Source organism: Hyperolius riggenbachi, chromosome 4, assembly GCF_040937935.1.
Source record: "Hyperolius riggenbachi isolate aHypRig1 chromosome 4, aHypRig1.pri, whole genome shotgun sequence".
Classification (NCBI taxonomy): domain Eukaryota; kingdom Metazoa; phylum Chordata; class Amphibia; order Anura; family Hyperoliidae; genus Hyperolius; species Hyperolius riggenbachi.
The window spans coordinates 494944990-494959179 of NC_090649.1; the positions used below are offsets into that span (position 1 = coordinate 494944990).

Sequence of the window (14190 nt, forward strand, 5' to 3'; positions counted from 1 at the left end):
TTGAACCCAGGTCTGAGTGCGTGGTAGATAGATCTCTTAACCGCTATACCACCACCAACACTACATTCTGAAACCAGCCTAGCATATACCATAATGATATATCCTAGAGAAAAATGAGCTTGCTTAAAGATTTGTAGGCTTTCAAAAGCCAGCTTACACATACCTTGGCCGGGAATTGAACCCAGGTCTGAGTGCATGGTAGATAGCTCTCTTAACCGCTATACCACCACCAACACTACATGCTGAAGCCAACCTAGCATGTACCATTGTGATATACCCAAGAGAAAAATGAGCTTGCTCTCTCTCTCTCTCTCTCTCTACGACTTGATGGTTTTAAGCTGAAAATTCACTTCAATGATATCAACGGATACCAGCATAATTTCACAGGCAATTTCGGAATTCTGCCGGATTGAAAAAGCAATTCAGTTATGACCAAACGGAATGGAATGACCAATTTCCGCCCAAAATTGCGGAAAATACAATTCTGTGGAAAGCGGTGACCAGCCCTACTAGAGAGAGAGAAGTAGGGATGCTCGCTGGATTCCGCGGAATTCTCAATTCCGCAATTCTGGACGGAATTGGGTCAATTCTGATTCCGCCAGTTGGAACGGAATTGCTATACCTCTAAAACAGAATTCCTTGGAAAATGTTTTAATTCCGCGGAATTTTACGGAATTCACATTTATTTCCTCACCTATCTATTTTCCCTCCTCCTCACCTCCCCGAGGGAGGAGGGTCTTATCTTCCAGGGAATTGTAGTATTTCAAAAGCCAGCTTGCATACCATGGCTGGGAATTGAACCCAGGTCTCAGTGTGTGGTAGGTATCTGACTTAACCCCTATACCACCAACCACACTACATGCTGAAGCCAACCTAGCATGTACCATTATGATCAATCCAAGAGAAAAAAGTAGCATGCTTAAGGATTTGTAGAATTTCAAAAGCCAGCTTACATACCATGGCTGGGAATTGAACCCAGGTCTCAGTGTGTGGTAGGTATCTGACTTAACCTCTATACCACCAACCACACTACATGCTGAAGCCAGCCTGGCATGTACCATTATGAGCAATCCAAGAGAAAAAGTAGCATGCTTAAGGATTTGTAGAATTTCAAAAGCCAGCTTACATACCGCGGCTGGGAATTGAACCCAGGCTGGGCTGGGAGTTGAACCCAGGTCTCAGTGTGTGGTAGGTATCTGACTTAACCCCTATACCACCAACCACACTACATGGTGAAGCCAGCCTAGCATGTACCATTATGATCAATCCAAGAGAAAAATGACCTCTCTCTAAGGATTTGTAGCCAGGCATGGCCTTGCCTTTTGTGTTCAACAGTTGTCCGAAGAGAACCCCAGATAGCCAGGTAGATATCTCTCTCTCTCTCTCTCTCTCTCTCTCTCTCTAGTAGGGATGGTCACCGCTTTCCGCAGAATTGTACTTTCTGGAATTATTAGGCGGAAATTGGTCATTCCGTTCTGTTTGGTCGAAACGGAATTGCTTTTTCAATCTGGCGGAATTTCGAAAATGCCTGTGAAAATCTGTCGGTATCCGTTGATGGTTTTAAGCTGAAAATTCAGTTCAATGGCATCAAGTCCTAGAGAGAGAGAGAGCTCATTTTTCTCTTGGATTGATCATAATGGTACATGCTAGCATAGCTTCAGCATGTAGTGTGGTTGGTGGTGTAGGGGTTAAGTCAGATACCTACCACACACTGAGACCTGGGTTCAATTCCCGGCCAAGGTATGTAAGCTGGCTTTTGAAAGCCTACAAATCTTTAAGCAAGCTCATTTTTCTCTAGGATATATTATAATGGTACATGCTAGGCTGGTTTCAGAATGTAGTGTTGGTGGTGGTATAGAGGTTAAGAGAGCTATCTACCAAGCACTCAGACCTGGGTTCAATTTCCGGCCAAGGTATATAAGCTGGCTTTTGAAATTCTACAATTCCCTGGAAGATGAGACCCTCCTCCCTCCGGGAGGAGAGAGAGAGAGAGAGAGAAATATAAGGAATAAGGAACAACAATTAGCTAGGAACAAGCCTACAAGAGCCTAACTAAACTCTCCCTAGCAGAGTCTGTCAGCAGCTGTCCCTTAACTAATTAGTGTTAGTGGCAGACTAGTGAGTAAAACGGCACAAGGACCTTGCCTTGTATAAGGGGGGGGCTCTAGGAGTGAGTGCAGTCTGATTGGCAACAATCTACTAATAAAGTTCGCCTGGAACCGTTCGCCGGCTAACCGTTCGGGACATCTCTACTAATATGCACATTTCTATTGACTCAAGCAAGAAATTAAATTGAACAGTAACAAAACATTTGTAAACATTTTTCTCCTGGTATGTACATACGTATGCAGGCACACACATACACACACACACACACACACACACACACACACACACACACACACACACACACACACACACACACACACACACACACACACACACACACACACACACACATACACACTACACACACACTACACACTACACACACACACACACACGTGTACATATGCATACACTACACGCACATACATTGCACACACGTGTACAACTGAACATACACACACACACCTAATATGCACATTTCTATTGACTCAAGCAAGAAATTAAATTGAACAGTAACGAAACATTTGTAAAGCACTTTTCTCCCGGAGGACTTAAAGTGCATAATCTTGTCTCAAATCAGTACATAGTGATACAGTATGTACAGGGAAGGAGTTATGTGAGTATAAATAACAGACTAAGCCACGCACCTTCTCACTGCAGAGTGTTCTGCGCATGAGCAGCGAGAGCGCAATCAGGGTGCATATTGCTCAGGGCCTCCCATGCGCAGTAGCCACTGACTGGCGGTGACCGGCCAGCTTCGCAGGGGTCGCCGCTGCTTGCCAGAGGGACTCAGATGGATGTCGAGGGCACAGGATGACTCCAGGGGGCAGCAAGAAGCCCCAGGAAAGTTAAACTAATTTTTTTAGGTTGACTTAACCTTTAAACTTTTCCAGGGTTGGAGCTGTCTTGATTAAGTTTGGCAAGGCATTCCACAGGATAGGGGCAGCATGACAGAAAGCTCTGGCACCAAAGGTTTTTAGTTGGACTCTGGTGGGTGGTCAAGTTATTGGATCCTTTTGATCTGAGGTTGTGGGTGGTGTGATGCAGTTGCAACAAATCTTCCAGGTATCCGTAGCTTAGGTTGTGTAAGGATTTGGATGTTACCATGCCAATTTTGAAAAGGATTCTACATTTTATGGGTAGCCAGTGTAGTGAGCAAAGGATTGGTGTTATGTGGCAATGGCGGGATTGGTGTTATGTGGCAATGGCGGGGTTGGCTTTGTAACAGTCTTGCGGTTGCATTCTGTACTGGCTGCAGGCGGTGCCGGTCTTTATTTGGGAGGATTGGTGTTATGTGGCAATGGCGGGTTGGTAATAGTCTTGCGGCAGCATTCTGTACTAGCTGCAGGTGGTGCCGGTCTTTATTTGGAAGGATTGGTGTTATGTGGCAATGGCGGGTTGGTAACAGTCTTGCGGCAGCATTCTGTACTAGCTGCAGGCGGTGCCGGTCTTTATTTGGAATGATTGGTGTTATGTGGCAATGGCGGGTTGGTAATAGTCTTGCGGCAGAATTCTGTACTAGCTGCAGGTGGTGTAGGTCTTTATTTGGAAGGATTGGTGTTATGTGGCAGTGGTGGGGTTGGTAATAGTCTTGCGGCAGCATTCTGTACTAGCTGCAGGCGGTGCCGGTCTTTATTTGGAAGGATTGGTGTTATGTGGCAATGGCGGGGTTGGTGTTATGTGGCAATGGCAGGGTTGGCTTTGTAACAGTCTTGTGGCAGCATTTTGTACTAGCTGCAGGCGGTGTAGGTCTTTATTTGGAAGGATTGGTGTTCTGTGGCAATGGCGGGATTGGTGTTATGTGGCAATGGCGGGGTTGGCTTTGTAATAGTCTTACGGCTGCATTCTGTACTAGCTGCAGGTGGTGCCGGTCTTTGTTTGGAAGGATTGGTGTTATGTGGCAATGGCGGGATTGGTGTTATGTGGCAATGGCAGGGTTGGCTTTGTAATAGTCTTACGGCTGCATTCTGTACTAGCTGCAGGTGGTGTAGGTCTTTATTTGGAAGGATTGGTGTTATGTGGCAATAGCGGGATTGGTGTTATGTGGCAATGGCAGGGTTGGCTTTGTAACAGTCTTGTGGCAGCATTCTGTACTGGCTGCAGGCGGTGCCGGTCTTTATTTGGAAGGCCTGCATAGAGGACATTGCAATAGTCCAGCCGTGATGTGATGAAGGTGTGAACTAGGGTTGGAAGATCCTCTGAAAGAATGATATGAAGTTCAATAGGATTAAAAAAATGATTGATTATTGATACAAAATAACAGGAAAGTTGTGAGACAAACAAGAGGGCTCTAAATCTACTGGTCTGACTCTCCCAAATAAATTGAGCTAATCAAACCCTCTAGCTGAAGGCTAACGGACCAGCATCTGCTGGGTGTTATCTGCTGGGACCAGCATCTGCTGGGAGTTTTTCCTTTTTGCGGAATTGTACTTGAGGTGTTTTTGATGATCTCAAGAGGTACTTACAGACGCAAAGGCAAAACCAGTGAAATCCGGGAAGATGGACTTTTTACTCCATCTTCCTCCTCAGTCAGGACAGCAGTTCAACCTCCTCCCTTCTGCTCTGCAAGTCAAATGAAACATTGCTGCTCTCCTTCCTCCCCCTCCTCTCTCACTGTCAGTCTCCTCACACAGCTCAATGAGCTGCTTTTCCCCAATGCTGCTCTCCTGCCTCCCCCTCCTCACTCACTGTCAGACTCCTCACACAGCACAACAAGCTGCTTTTCCCCAACGCTGCTCTCCTGCCTCCTCACTCACTGCCAGACTCCTCACACAGCTCAACAAGCTGCTTTTTCCCAATGATGCTCTCCTGCTGCCTCCCCCCTCCTCACTCACTGTCACACCCCTTACACAGCACAACAACCTGCTTTCCCCAATGATGCTCTCCTGCCTCCCCCCAACTCACTCACTGTCAGACTCCTCACACAACACAACAAGCTGCTTTTCCCCAATGCTGCTCTCCTGCCTCCCCCCTCCTCACTCGCTGTCAGCCTCCTCACACAGCACAACAAGCTGCTTTTCCCCAATGCTGCTCTCCTGCCTCCCCCTCCTCACTCACTGTCAGACTCCTCACACAACACAACAAGCTGCTTTTCCCCAATGATGCTCTCCTGTCTCCCACCTCCTCACTCACTGTCACACTCCTCACACAGTACAACAAGCTGCTTTTCCCCAATGATGCTCTCCTGCCTCCCTCCCCTCCTCACTCACTGTCAGACTCCTCACACAGTACAACAAGCTGCTTTTCCCCAATGATGCTCTCCTGCCTCCCCCCTCCTCACTCACTGTCAGACTCCTCACACAGCACAACAAGCTGCTTTTACCCAATGCTGACCTCCTGCCTCCCCCCTCCTCACCCACTGTCAGCCTCCTCACACAGCACAACAAGCTGCTTTTCCCCAATGCTGCTCTCCTGCCTCCCCCCTCCTCACTCACTGTCAGACTCCTCACACAGCACAACACGCTGCTTTTCCCCAATGATGACCTCTTCACCTCGCTCTCCTCCTACTTTGACTGCATGCTGTTAGTGTAAACACAGTACAGACATTCTGCCCCTGTCATCTCTGCGCCTGATGCAAGTGTTTCACCTTGCTTCATAAGAGAACCGGCCCTGCTTGTGGGTGATCCGTCTCTGTGACTGGGCCACAGAGATAAATACACAGAGACAAGCCTAAAGGATAATCATGCACTAACTGTGGTGCAGCTGCTTGGGCCCCAGAGGACAGGGGGCCCCTGTGCAGCTGCAGAGCTTACACAGACCTAGGTCCGCCTCTGCATATACTGTATGTCATTATCGGCATGTGGCACACAGACAGCCGTACAAAATACAAAAAAAATAAAGAAATCATGTTGAAAACTACTTTCAGGAAAACTTTGAAATTGGAAACACTCTTCAGCTTCCCTTGAGAACCGAAATGTAAATGGCATAATTAGCACACAAGCCGCAGTGACCTCATGTACAAGTTTCCATGTCACTCGGAGTATTCCTGGCGAAGGCCATCATTTGTTTTGCATTTTTATGGGTGTCGTAATCCCTCGCGCGTCGCTGAGAGATCAGCCGTTTCCGCCCGCTATATTATTTAGTGAAATATTTTCCTGACGCGCTCTGTAAGTGAACGCCGCGGCCGCTTCGTCTCAGTACACGGTAATCTCCCCTTTATTATCAGAATATAATAATATTTTTAAATGGTGTTTTCTCGGCGTTCATAAATGCAGCGAAGCGTCGCGCCATTCATCAAACAAAGCAATACATAGGCAGTACAGGTAATATAAATCAATTTCAGGGCCCTGCTAATTACATTTCAAGCCACTCAAGCGCGATATCTTTTGATGGATTAATAGTTTAACATTGGCTGTAGTATGTACATGCAATACGTCTCCCTGTGCGGGAAAACCTACCGCTGCCAACACAATGGCTCCATGCTGCTCTAGTTTAACTTAAATCGCTACTTAATATGTGGGCTAAAAGTGTAACTATTGGGCATAAAATCAAAAATCAATTCTTTATTTTTATCTGGTAAACAAGTAATAAGGATGCTAACCAGGCAATCCAAAAGTTAAAATCCCTATTACTTTTCTTGTTGATAAATGATCATTCCCCAGTTTACCTAACTCTTATTTGGTACACAAAAAGGAAGTTGCACAGCATGCTGGGTTATCCTTTTTTGCTTCTCTATTACCCCACAGACTTAACTAATGAAGCCTCTTTTTCTCCGGTTTTCCCCTCCCATACCTCTGTTCTTTTCTGATTGGCCAATATGTCTCATGCTGAGACAATGCACTTTCTACAGGGCATATTGGGCAGAGGAGAGTAAGGGAGGAAATGACATCAGGATTGGCTTCAAAATAGCCACAGATAAAATGGGAAATGCTAAGGATTTTCTCTTCTTTTACTGTAGAAAAATCACTAACATCAAAATGTGGACAGTGCAATACATGTTATGTAAATAGAGCAAGTATTTATCTACTTATATATGTAGGTTTTTTCTGAGATAGTATGGCGGACAGCTCCTCTTTAAAGGAAATCTTAAAGCACATAAAAAATTAGTTTAACTTACCTGGGCTTCTTGCAGCCCCCTGCAGTCCTCCTGTGTCCACGACGTCGGTCCAAGTCCATCCGGCAAGCAGCAGCAACACCTGCAAAGCTGGCCGGCCACATGCCTCCTTGCCGCACTCCTGTAGCCGGGAGAGTTCTGCGCATGCGCACTATGTGAAAATCACTACTGTCCATGCACAGAGCTCTCCCATCCGCAGGAGCATGATCAGGGCTCTTACTTTGACACTCTAATCAGCAGCTTAATGGAGCTACTGGCTACAATGCCCCTTGTAAAGTGGTAGCAGACCACAGAAATAACAAAACAAAAAAACTGAGATACTATTCAGTGACCAATGTCAGTTGCTCGGGATATTATATAACCAACGGTACCAAGGAAAGTGACTGCAAGCGTTTGCTTGCTTCCCCAGCTTCTGGTTGGTGAAGAAGTTTGCCATGAATGTCTGAGAAGCATTGCTTGTGTAGTGCCTCTAAGCTCATTTGTAACTATGCACAAAATGACATAATGTAAATTTTGTGTGTATTTAGAGTTTACATTAGAGACCTGTGTGGGTCAGTAAGAGAATGTGTGGGTCTAAATTCCCAGAGCTGCATCTCACCCACAAGTCTTTCATCCACAGTCTACCTTTCACCTGCTTTGCTGATGCATTCCATACCTGCACCTGACCCATGCCACAAATGTTTAGAGACTCACCCAACCGGATCCATGAATGTTTAGAGACTCACCCAACCAGATCCATGAATGTTTAGAGACTCACCCAACCAGATCCATGAATGTTTAGAGCCATACCCAACCAGATCCATGAATGTTTAGAGCCACACCCAACCAGATCCATGAATGTTTAGAGCCACACCCAACCAGATCTATGAATGTTTAGAGACTCACCCAACCAGATCCATGAATGTTTATAGACTCACCCAACCAGATCCATGAATGTTTAGAGCCACACCCAACCAGATCCATGAATGTTTAGAGACTCATCCAACCAGATCCATGAATGTTTAGAGACTCACCCAACCAGATCCATGAATGTTTAGAGCCACACCCAACCAGATCCATGAATGTTTAGAGCCATACCCAACCAGATCCATGAATGTTTAGAGCCACACCCAACCAGATCCATGAATGTTTAGAGCCACACCCAACCAGATCTATGAATGTTTAGAGCCATACCCAACCAGATCCATGAATGTTTAGAGCCATACCCAACCAGATCCATGAATGTTTAGAGCCATACCCAACCAGATCCATGAATGTTTAGAGCCACACCCAACCAGATCTATGAATGTTTAGAGACTCACCCAACCAGATCCATGAATGTTTAGAGCCACACCCAACCAGATCCATGAATGTTTAGAGACTCACCCAACCAGATCCATGAATGTTTAGAGACTCACCCAACCAGATCTATGAATGTTTAGAGCCACACTCAACAAAATCCATGAATGTTTAGAGCCTCACCCAACCAGATCCATGAATGTTTAAAACCACACTCAACAAAATCCATGAATGTTTAGAGCCTCACCCAACCAGATCCATGAATGTTTAGAGCCACACCCAACCAGATCCACAAATGTATAGTGTCTCACCCAACCAAGTCCATACATGTTTTGAGCCATACCCAACCAAATCCATGAATGTTTAGAGCCACTCCCGACCCACAAACGTTTCAAACCCACACTCAAACCCCAAATTCTTTAGACCTACACCCCGCAGCTTCCCTTGAGAGCTGAAATGTAAATGGAATAATTAGCACACATGCTGCAGTGACCTCATGTACAAGTTTCCATGTCACTTCGAGTATTCCTGGCGGAGGCCATCATTTGTTTTATTGTGTCGTTGTTTTAATCCCTCGTGCGTCGCTGAGAGTTCAGTCGTAAATGTTTTGAGCTACACCCAACCAAATCCACGAATGTTTAGAGCCACTCCCGACCCACAAACGTTTCAAACCCACACTCAAACCACAAATGCTTTAGACCTACATGAGACTCAACCCAAAAATGTGTAGACATGCAACTTGTCTTATACACTTTTTTCCCTAAAATTCCAACTAAAAGTCAACAGATGAAAATCACATCTTATGTCAGAAGAAAATCAACTTACAGGTATTGCAGATTCGGTAGGTGTGCAAACGCTCCTCGTCCGATGTGGGCCAGATTCTTTGTATTTCGGATAATTCTGAAAAGATGGAAGGTCTATTAAGTTCGGATTAATGATGTTATCACCGTCCAAAATCACAGTTTTATTATTTTCTGCATTTCTTGGTATGTGTCAGTTTCCATGTGAGGAGGGGCCATATACATTAGGAGTCACTTGATCGCCCTCCACCCAGCTTTTTCCTGCACCAGCCTCTAACCCTACTGTCCATGTGCCTCTTTTGTCCCCCAGGCCACGCCTCCCTCCATAACGGCTTCATTTATATGGGTAAGGATTAGGCCCTGCCTAGGAGACCTCATGGAAGGAGCATGTGATCAGTTTGATCAGCTGATAGATTTGTAAGGCTCTGATTTTCTGGTCATCATCATGTGCTAAACCAGGAAGTCATCACAGCAAATCAGAACCTTACAAATCTATCAGCTGATCAATCACTCATCACATGTTTCTCTGTGGTTTCTCCTAGACAGGGCCATACTTAGTAAGCATGGGTGTAGCAATCACCCCTGTGACCCATCCCATCGAAGGGGTGGCCCAGAGGCTCCCTCTCCCCAACCGCTAGTGCAGCCAATTAGCAAAGACACCTCCCCATTCACTCCCGAAAACTGTGTGCAGGAGCGTGTGTAATGTTTTCTTGCTTCCAGAGGCTGCTTCACTGCAGAACACTCCCTGCTGCCATTCCCCGGCTCCCGATCACGTGGGGTTTGGGGACAAAGAGGGCCCAATGCTATCATTTTTGCAGGGGGGCCCTACTAAGTCTCGTTACGCCCCTGTTATAACAAACTTAAGTGATGGATTAGGATAGAATTCGACAGAAATGCTAAATGCAAAGAACTGGCTGGGGCAGGTGTGACCTGTCTGGCTGCAGAACACTTTCTATTCCTCTCTTAGCAACCAGAGGACCTCTTAAAGAGACACTGAAGCGACAAAAAATATGATATTATGATTTGTATGTGTAGCACAGCTAAGAAATAAAACATTAAAATCAGATACATCAGTCTAATTGTTTCCAGTACAGGAAGAGTTAAGAAACTCCAGTTGTTATCTCTATGCAAATAAGCCATTAAGCTCTAACGGTGGCCATACACTGGCCCGATTCGCGGCCGTTTCGACAGCAGATTCGATCCTGGGATCGAATCTGCTGCCAATTGTTCACGCTAAACGCACCCGCCGATCCGATTTCCTCCCGAAATCGGATCGGTCCGTCGATCGCGCCGTGCGGGAAATTACCCTCGATCGCCCGCGGGTAGGGAGCGCGTCGCTAGCGGCATCCAATCAGGTATACATTACCTGACGCTGGCTCCCGGGCGTCTTCTCCGCATCTTCTCCGCGCTGCACCCGCTCCATCCCGGCGCTTCCTGTCACTGCAGTGGCCAGGAAGTTCAAATAGAGGGCGCTCTATTTGAACTTCCTGGTCACGGAGTGACACAGGAAGCGCCGGGATGGAGCGGGTGCAGCGTGGAGAAGATGCCCGGGAGCCAGCGTCAGGTAATGTATGCGCGGACGGGGGGGGGGGGGGGGGCAGGCGGCAGCGGCGGCTCCACAGATTGTGATTGGTTTCAGGCTGAAATCGATTCACAATCTGTTTGCAGTAAAGGCAGCCATACGATCCCTCTCTGATCAGATTCGATCAGATAGGGATCTGTCAGCTGGTCGATCTAATGGCAAATCGACCAGTGTATGGCTACCTTTAGACTTTCAAAGTCTTGGAGAGGGCTGTTTTCTGACTTTTATTATCTCAACTGTTCCTGGACTATTTACTTTTCCTCTGCTAGAGGAGAGGTCATTACTTCACAGACTGCTCTGAAAGAATCATTTTGAATGCTGAGTGTTGTGTAATCTGCACATATTAGAGAATGATGCAATGTTAGAAAAAACACTATATACCTGAAAATAAAATATGAGAATATTTTCTTTGCTGCTAATTTTCTAGTAATTATTCATAGTGCACAACCAATTCATTATATCATATATTTTTTTTCGCTTCAGTGTCTCTTTAAATAAATCCTGAAGTAAAAAAATACGTCTCTCTGGGGGATTCTTACCTCGGGAGGAGGAAGCCTCAGGATTCTGACTAGGCTTCCCCGTCCTCCGGTGTCCCTCTGTTAAGTGCCCAGGTCCCCCGAAAGTGCAGCAATGTAAATATTTACCGTGATCCAGCGCAGGTGCACTAGCGACTTTTCATTTGGGTAAGGTGGAAATAGCCGAACCAGATCGATCCTCTCTACTGTGCAGGTGCGAGTCCTTTTGCGCCTGCGTAGTAGAGCGGATATAATCGGGCTCAGCTATTTCCGACTAGCCTGAACATAGAGCTGCTACAGCCTGTGCAGGATCCCAGAGAGGTAAATATGTCAGGCTTGTCGGGGGAGGATTATGGGACTCTTCGGGGGAGCCAGCGCTGGACTGCCGGCAGCTACAGGGGAGGGGGAAGCCACATTGGAACCCTGAGGCTTCCCCCTCCAAGGTAAGTACCCCCTGGGAGGTTTTTTTTTTATACAGAGTCTCTTTAAGGTGCATACGCACAACCAGTTTTACCATCTCCATGCAGTAGGAGGGCCAACAGATTTTTAACGCTACGATGAACATATTGTGCAGATAAGCTCTCATACTACATGGAAGTGGAAAAATTGCCCAATCCAGATTGGCTGTGTGTGTGTACACCAGGGTTTACACACAAAAAGTTGAGCATTGGGCAGAATGCATTGAAGTATATGGTCGAGACAGAATTTGGAAATTTGCCCAAAATCAATCTGTAGTACTGAACACTCCTAGTAACAAGTACCGCTCCCCATTGCCCCAATGCACAGCACACCGTGGAGCGGAACGTACACAACGGATCCGTACCAACGGACGCAAGTGAACGGTCCAATAGGTTAACTTAACATTGGATCTATTTGTACAGTATACGTTCAGATCCGCAAAAAAACGCTAATGTGAACTAAGAGCGCAGTGAAAGCAGGTGCATATTCACGAGCGCTATCCTTCACTGCGCAGTCGCAGGTCGAAACTCACGCATGCACACTTCAGACTAGCTCTGCACTACTCAGTGGTAATTCTATCCCACCATTTGCCTTCATGTAATAGATTTCCCCTGATTGTGTGGTCCTTTAACCATTTCAGCCTACAGTGTTGTTTCACCTTATGCATCCGAGCAACTTTCACCTCCCATTCATTCGCCAATAACTTTATCACACTGAAATGATCTATATCTTGTTTTTTCTGCCACCATTTAGACTTTCTTTGGGGGGGTACATTTTGCTAAGAATTATTTTATTCTAAATCCATTTTAACAGGAAGATTAACTTCCCTACGACCGCTCCACTCCAACGGGCGTGGCCAAAGCAGCAGCCCCAGGACCGCCTAACACCAATTGGCGTCAAGTCCTGGGGCCGACTACTGCAGGAGATCGTGCATCAGTGGTTAGTGCTCTTGCCTTCAGTCTCTATGAATGGCGATCTCTGCTCGGGAGACTGATGGACGGCGAAACCGCTGTCTTTCTGCTAAGTACAGTGCTGCGATCTGCAGCAGCGTTGTACTGGGGACCGCTGTGTGACACGGCTGCCCCAATGAGGCACAAGGTAGCGATCGGCTCTCATAGGGTGAAGCCTATGAGAGCTGATCTCCATGATTGGCTGGCTGGGGGGAGGGAGGGGTTTAAAAAAAAATAATAAAGTAAATAGTAAAAAATATGTAAAAAAAAACAAAACATAAATATTTATAAAAAAATAATAAACACTCTGGGGGCATCAGACCCCACCAACAGAGAGCTGAGCTCTGTTGGTGGGGGGAAAAGGGGGGGGATCACTTGTGTGCTGTGTTGTGCAGCCCTGCAGCTTGGCCTTAAAGCTGCAGTGGCCAATTAAACAAAAAATAGCCTGGTGTTTAGGGGGCTTAAGCACTGTGGTCCTGAAGTGGCTAAGAAAGAAATGGAAAATAATTCATTATTAGCTTTTGGCCATTACAGTTTGAAAATAATGCATGCTACCATAATTAAAACCCATGAATTGTATTTGCCCATTTGTCCCGGTTATTACACCATTTAAATTATTTCCCTATCACAATGTATGGTGCCGATATTTTATTTGGAAATAAAGGTGCATTTTTTTCAGTTTTGTGTCTATCACTTATTACAAGCCCATCATTTAAAAAAATAACAGTAATATACCTTACTACATACATATTAGAAAAGTTCACTCCCTAAGGTAACTATTTATGTATTTTTTTTATTGTATTTTTTTTTTTTACAAAAACATTTTTGTGTAGCTAGGTATTGGGGAGTGTGGGAGGTAAGGGACTAATTTTAACAGTAAAAAAATGGCATCTGGAAATTTTTATTTCCAGATGTAATTTTACTATTTGGCCACAAGATGTTCTAGGAGCTTACTTCTGCACACGTAGTATCACTACGCAAGCAGAAGTAAAGCATGGATGGGGCAGAAGGGGATTTACGAAAGACAGAGCCATCTCGTTGACAGCGTCGGCCTTCATACGGGGACTTAGATCAATTAATGGGAACTGTGTTACAGTTCACATTCATTGATCTCCTGGCTAACAAAGGCGGCGGGAGCGTGGGCGATCGCGCGCCTGGCTCAGCGGCAGCAGGGCAGGCTATCTGGAAGGATATATCTGTCCAGATAGACTTAAGTGGTTAAATAAGATTTATAATTTTTATAGCACAGTGATAAAAATTAGCCTTATCCTGTACAGAAAGAAGGAAGTCCAGTTTGTACCTCCTATAGCCGCCCAGCTAGTGACACAGCCTCCGCCCACTTTCTGGCTGCCTGGGGGTAGAAGGGGGAGTGTTTGACATTCAGGAGGAAGTCGTACATTGCAGCATGGTGGTGTAGTGGTTAGCGCTCTAGCCTTGCAGCGCT

At 45.9% G+C, this 14190-nt stretch overlaps 1 protein-coding gene across 2 annotated transcripts in view; it reads right to left on the bottom strand.

Moving 5' to 3' along the window:
* Positions 1-14190, bottom strand: part of LHCGR (luteinizing hormone/choriogonadotropin receptor) — a 143488-nt gene that overhangs the window by 66060 nt on the left and 63238 nt on the right. For both annotated transcript variants that reach the window (XM_068233069.1, XM_068233068.1), the window contains exon 4: positions 9266-9340. In XM_068233069.1, the coding sequence (XP_068089170.1) occupies positions 9266-9340 (75 nt within the window). The remainder of the gene's footprint in view (positions 1-9265; positions 9341-14190) is intronic.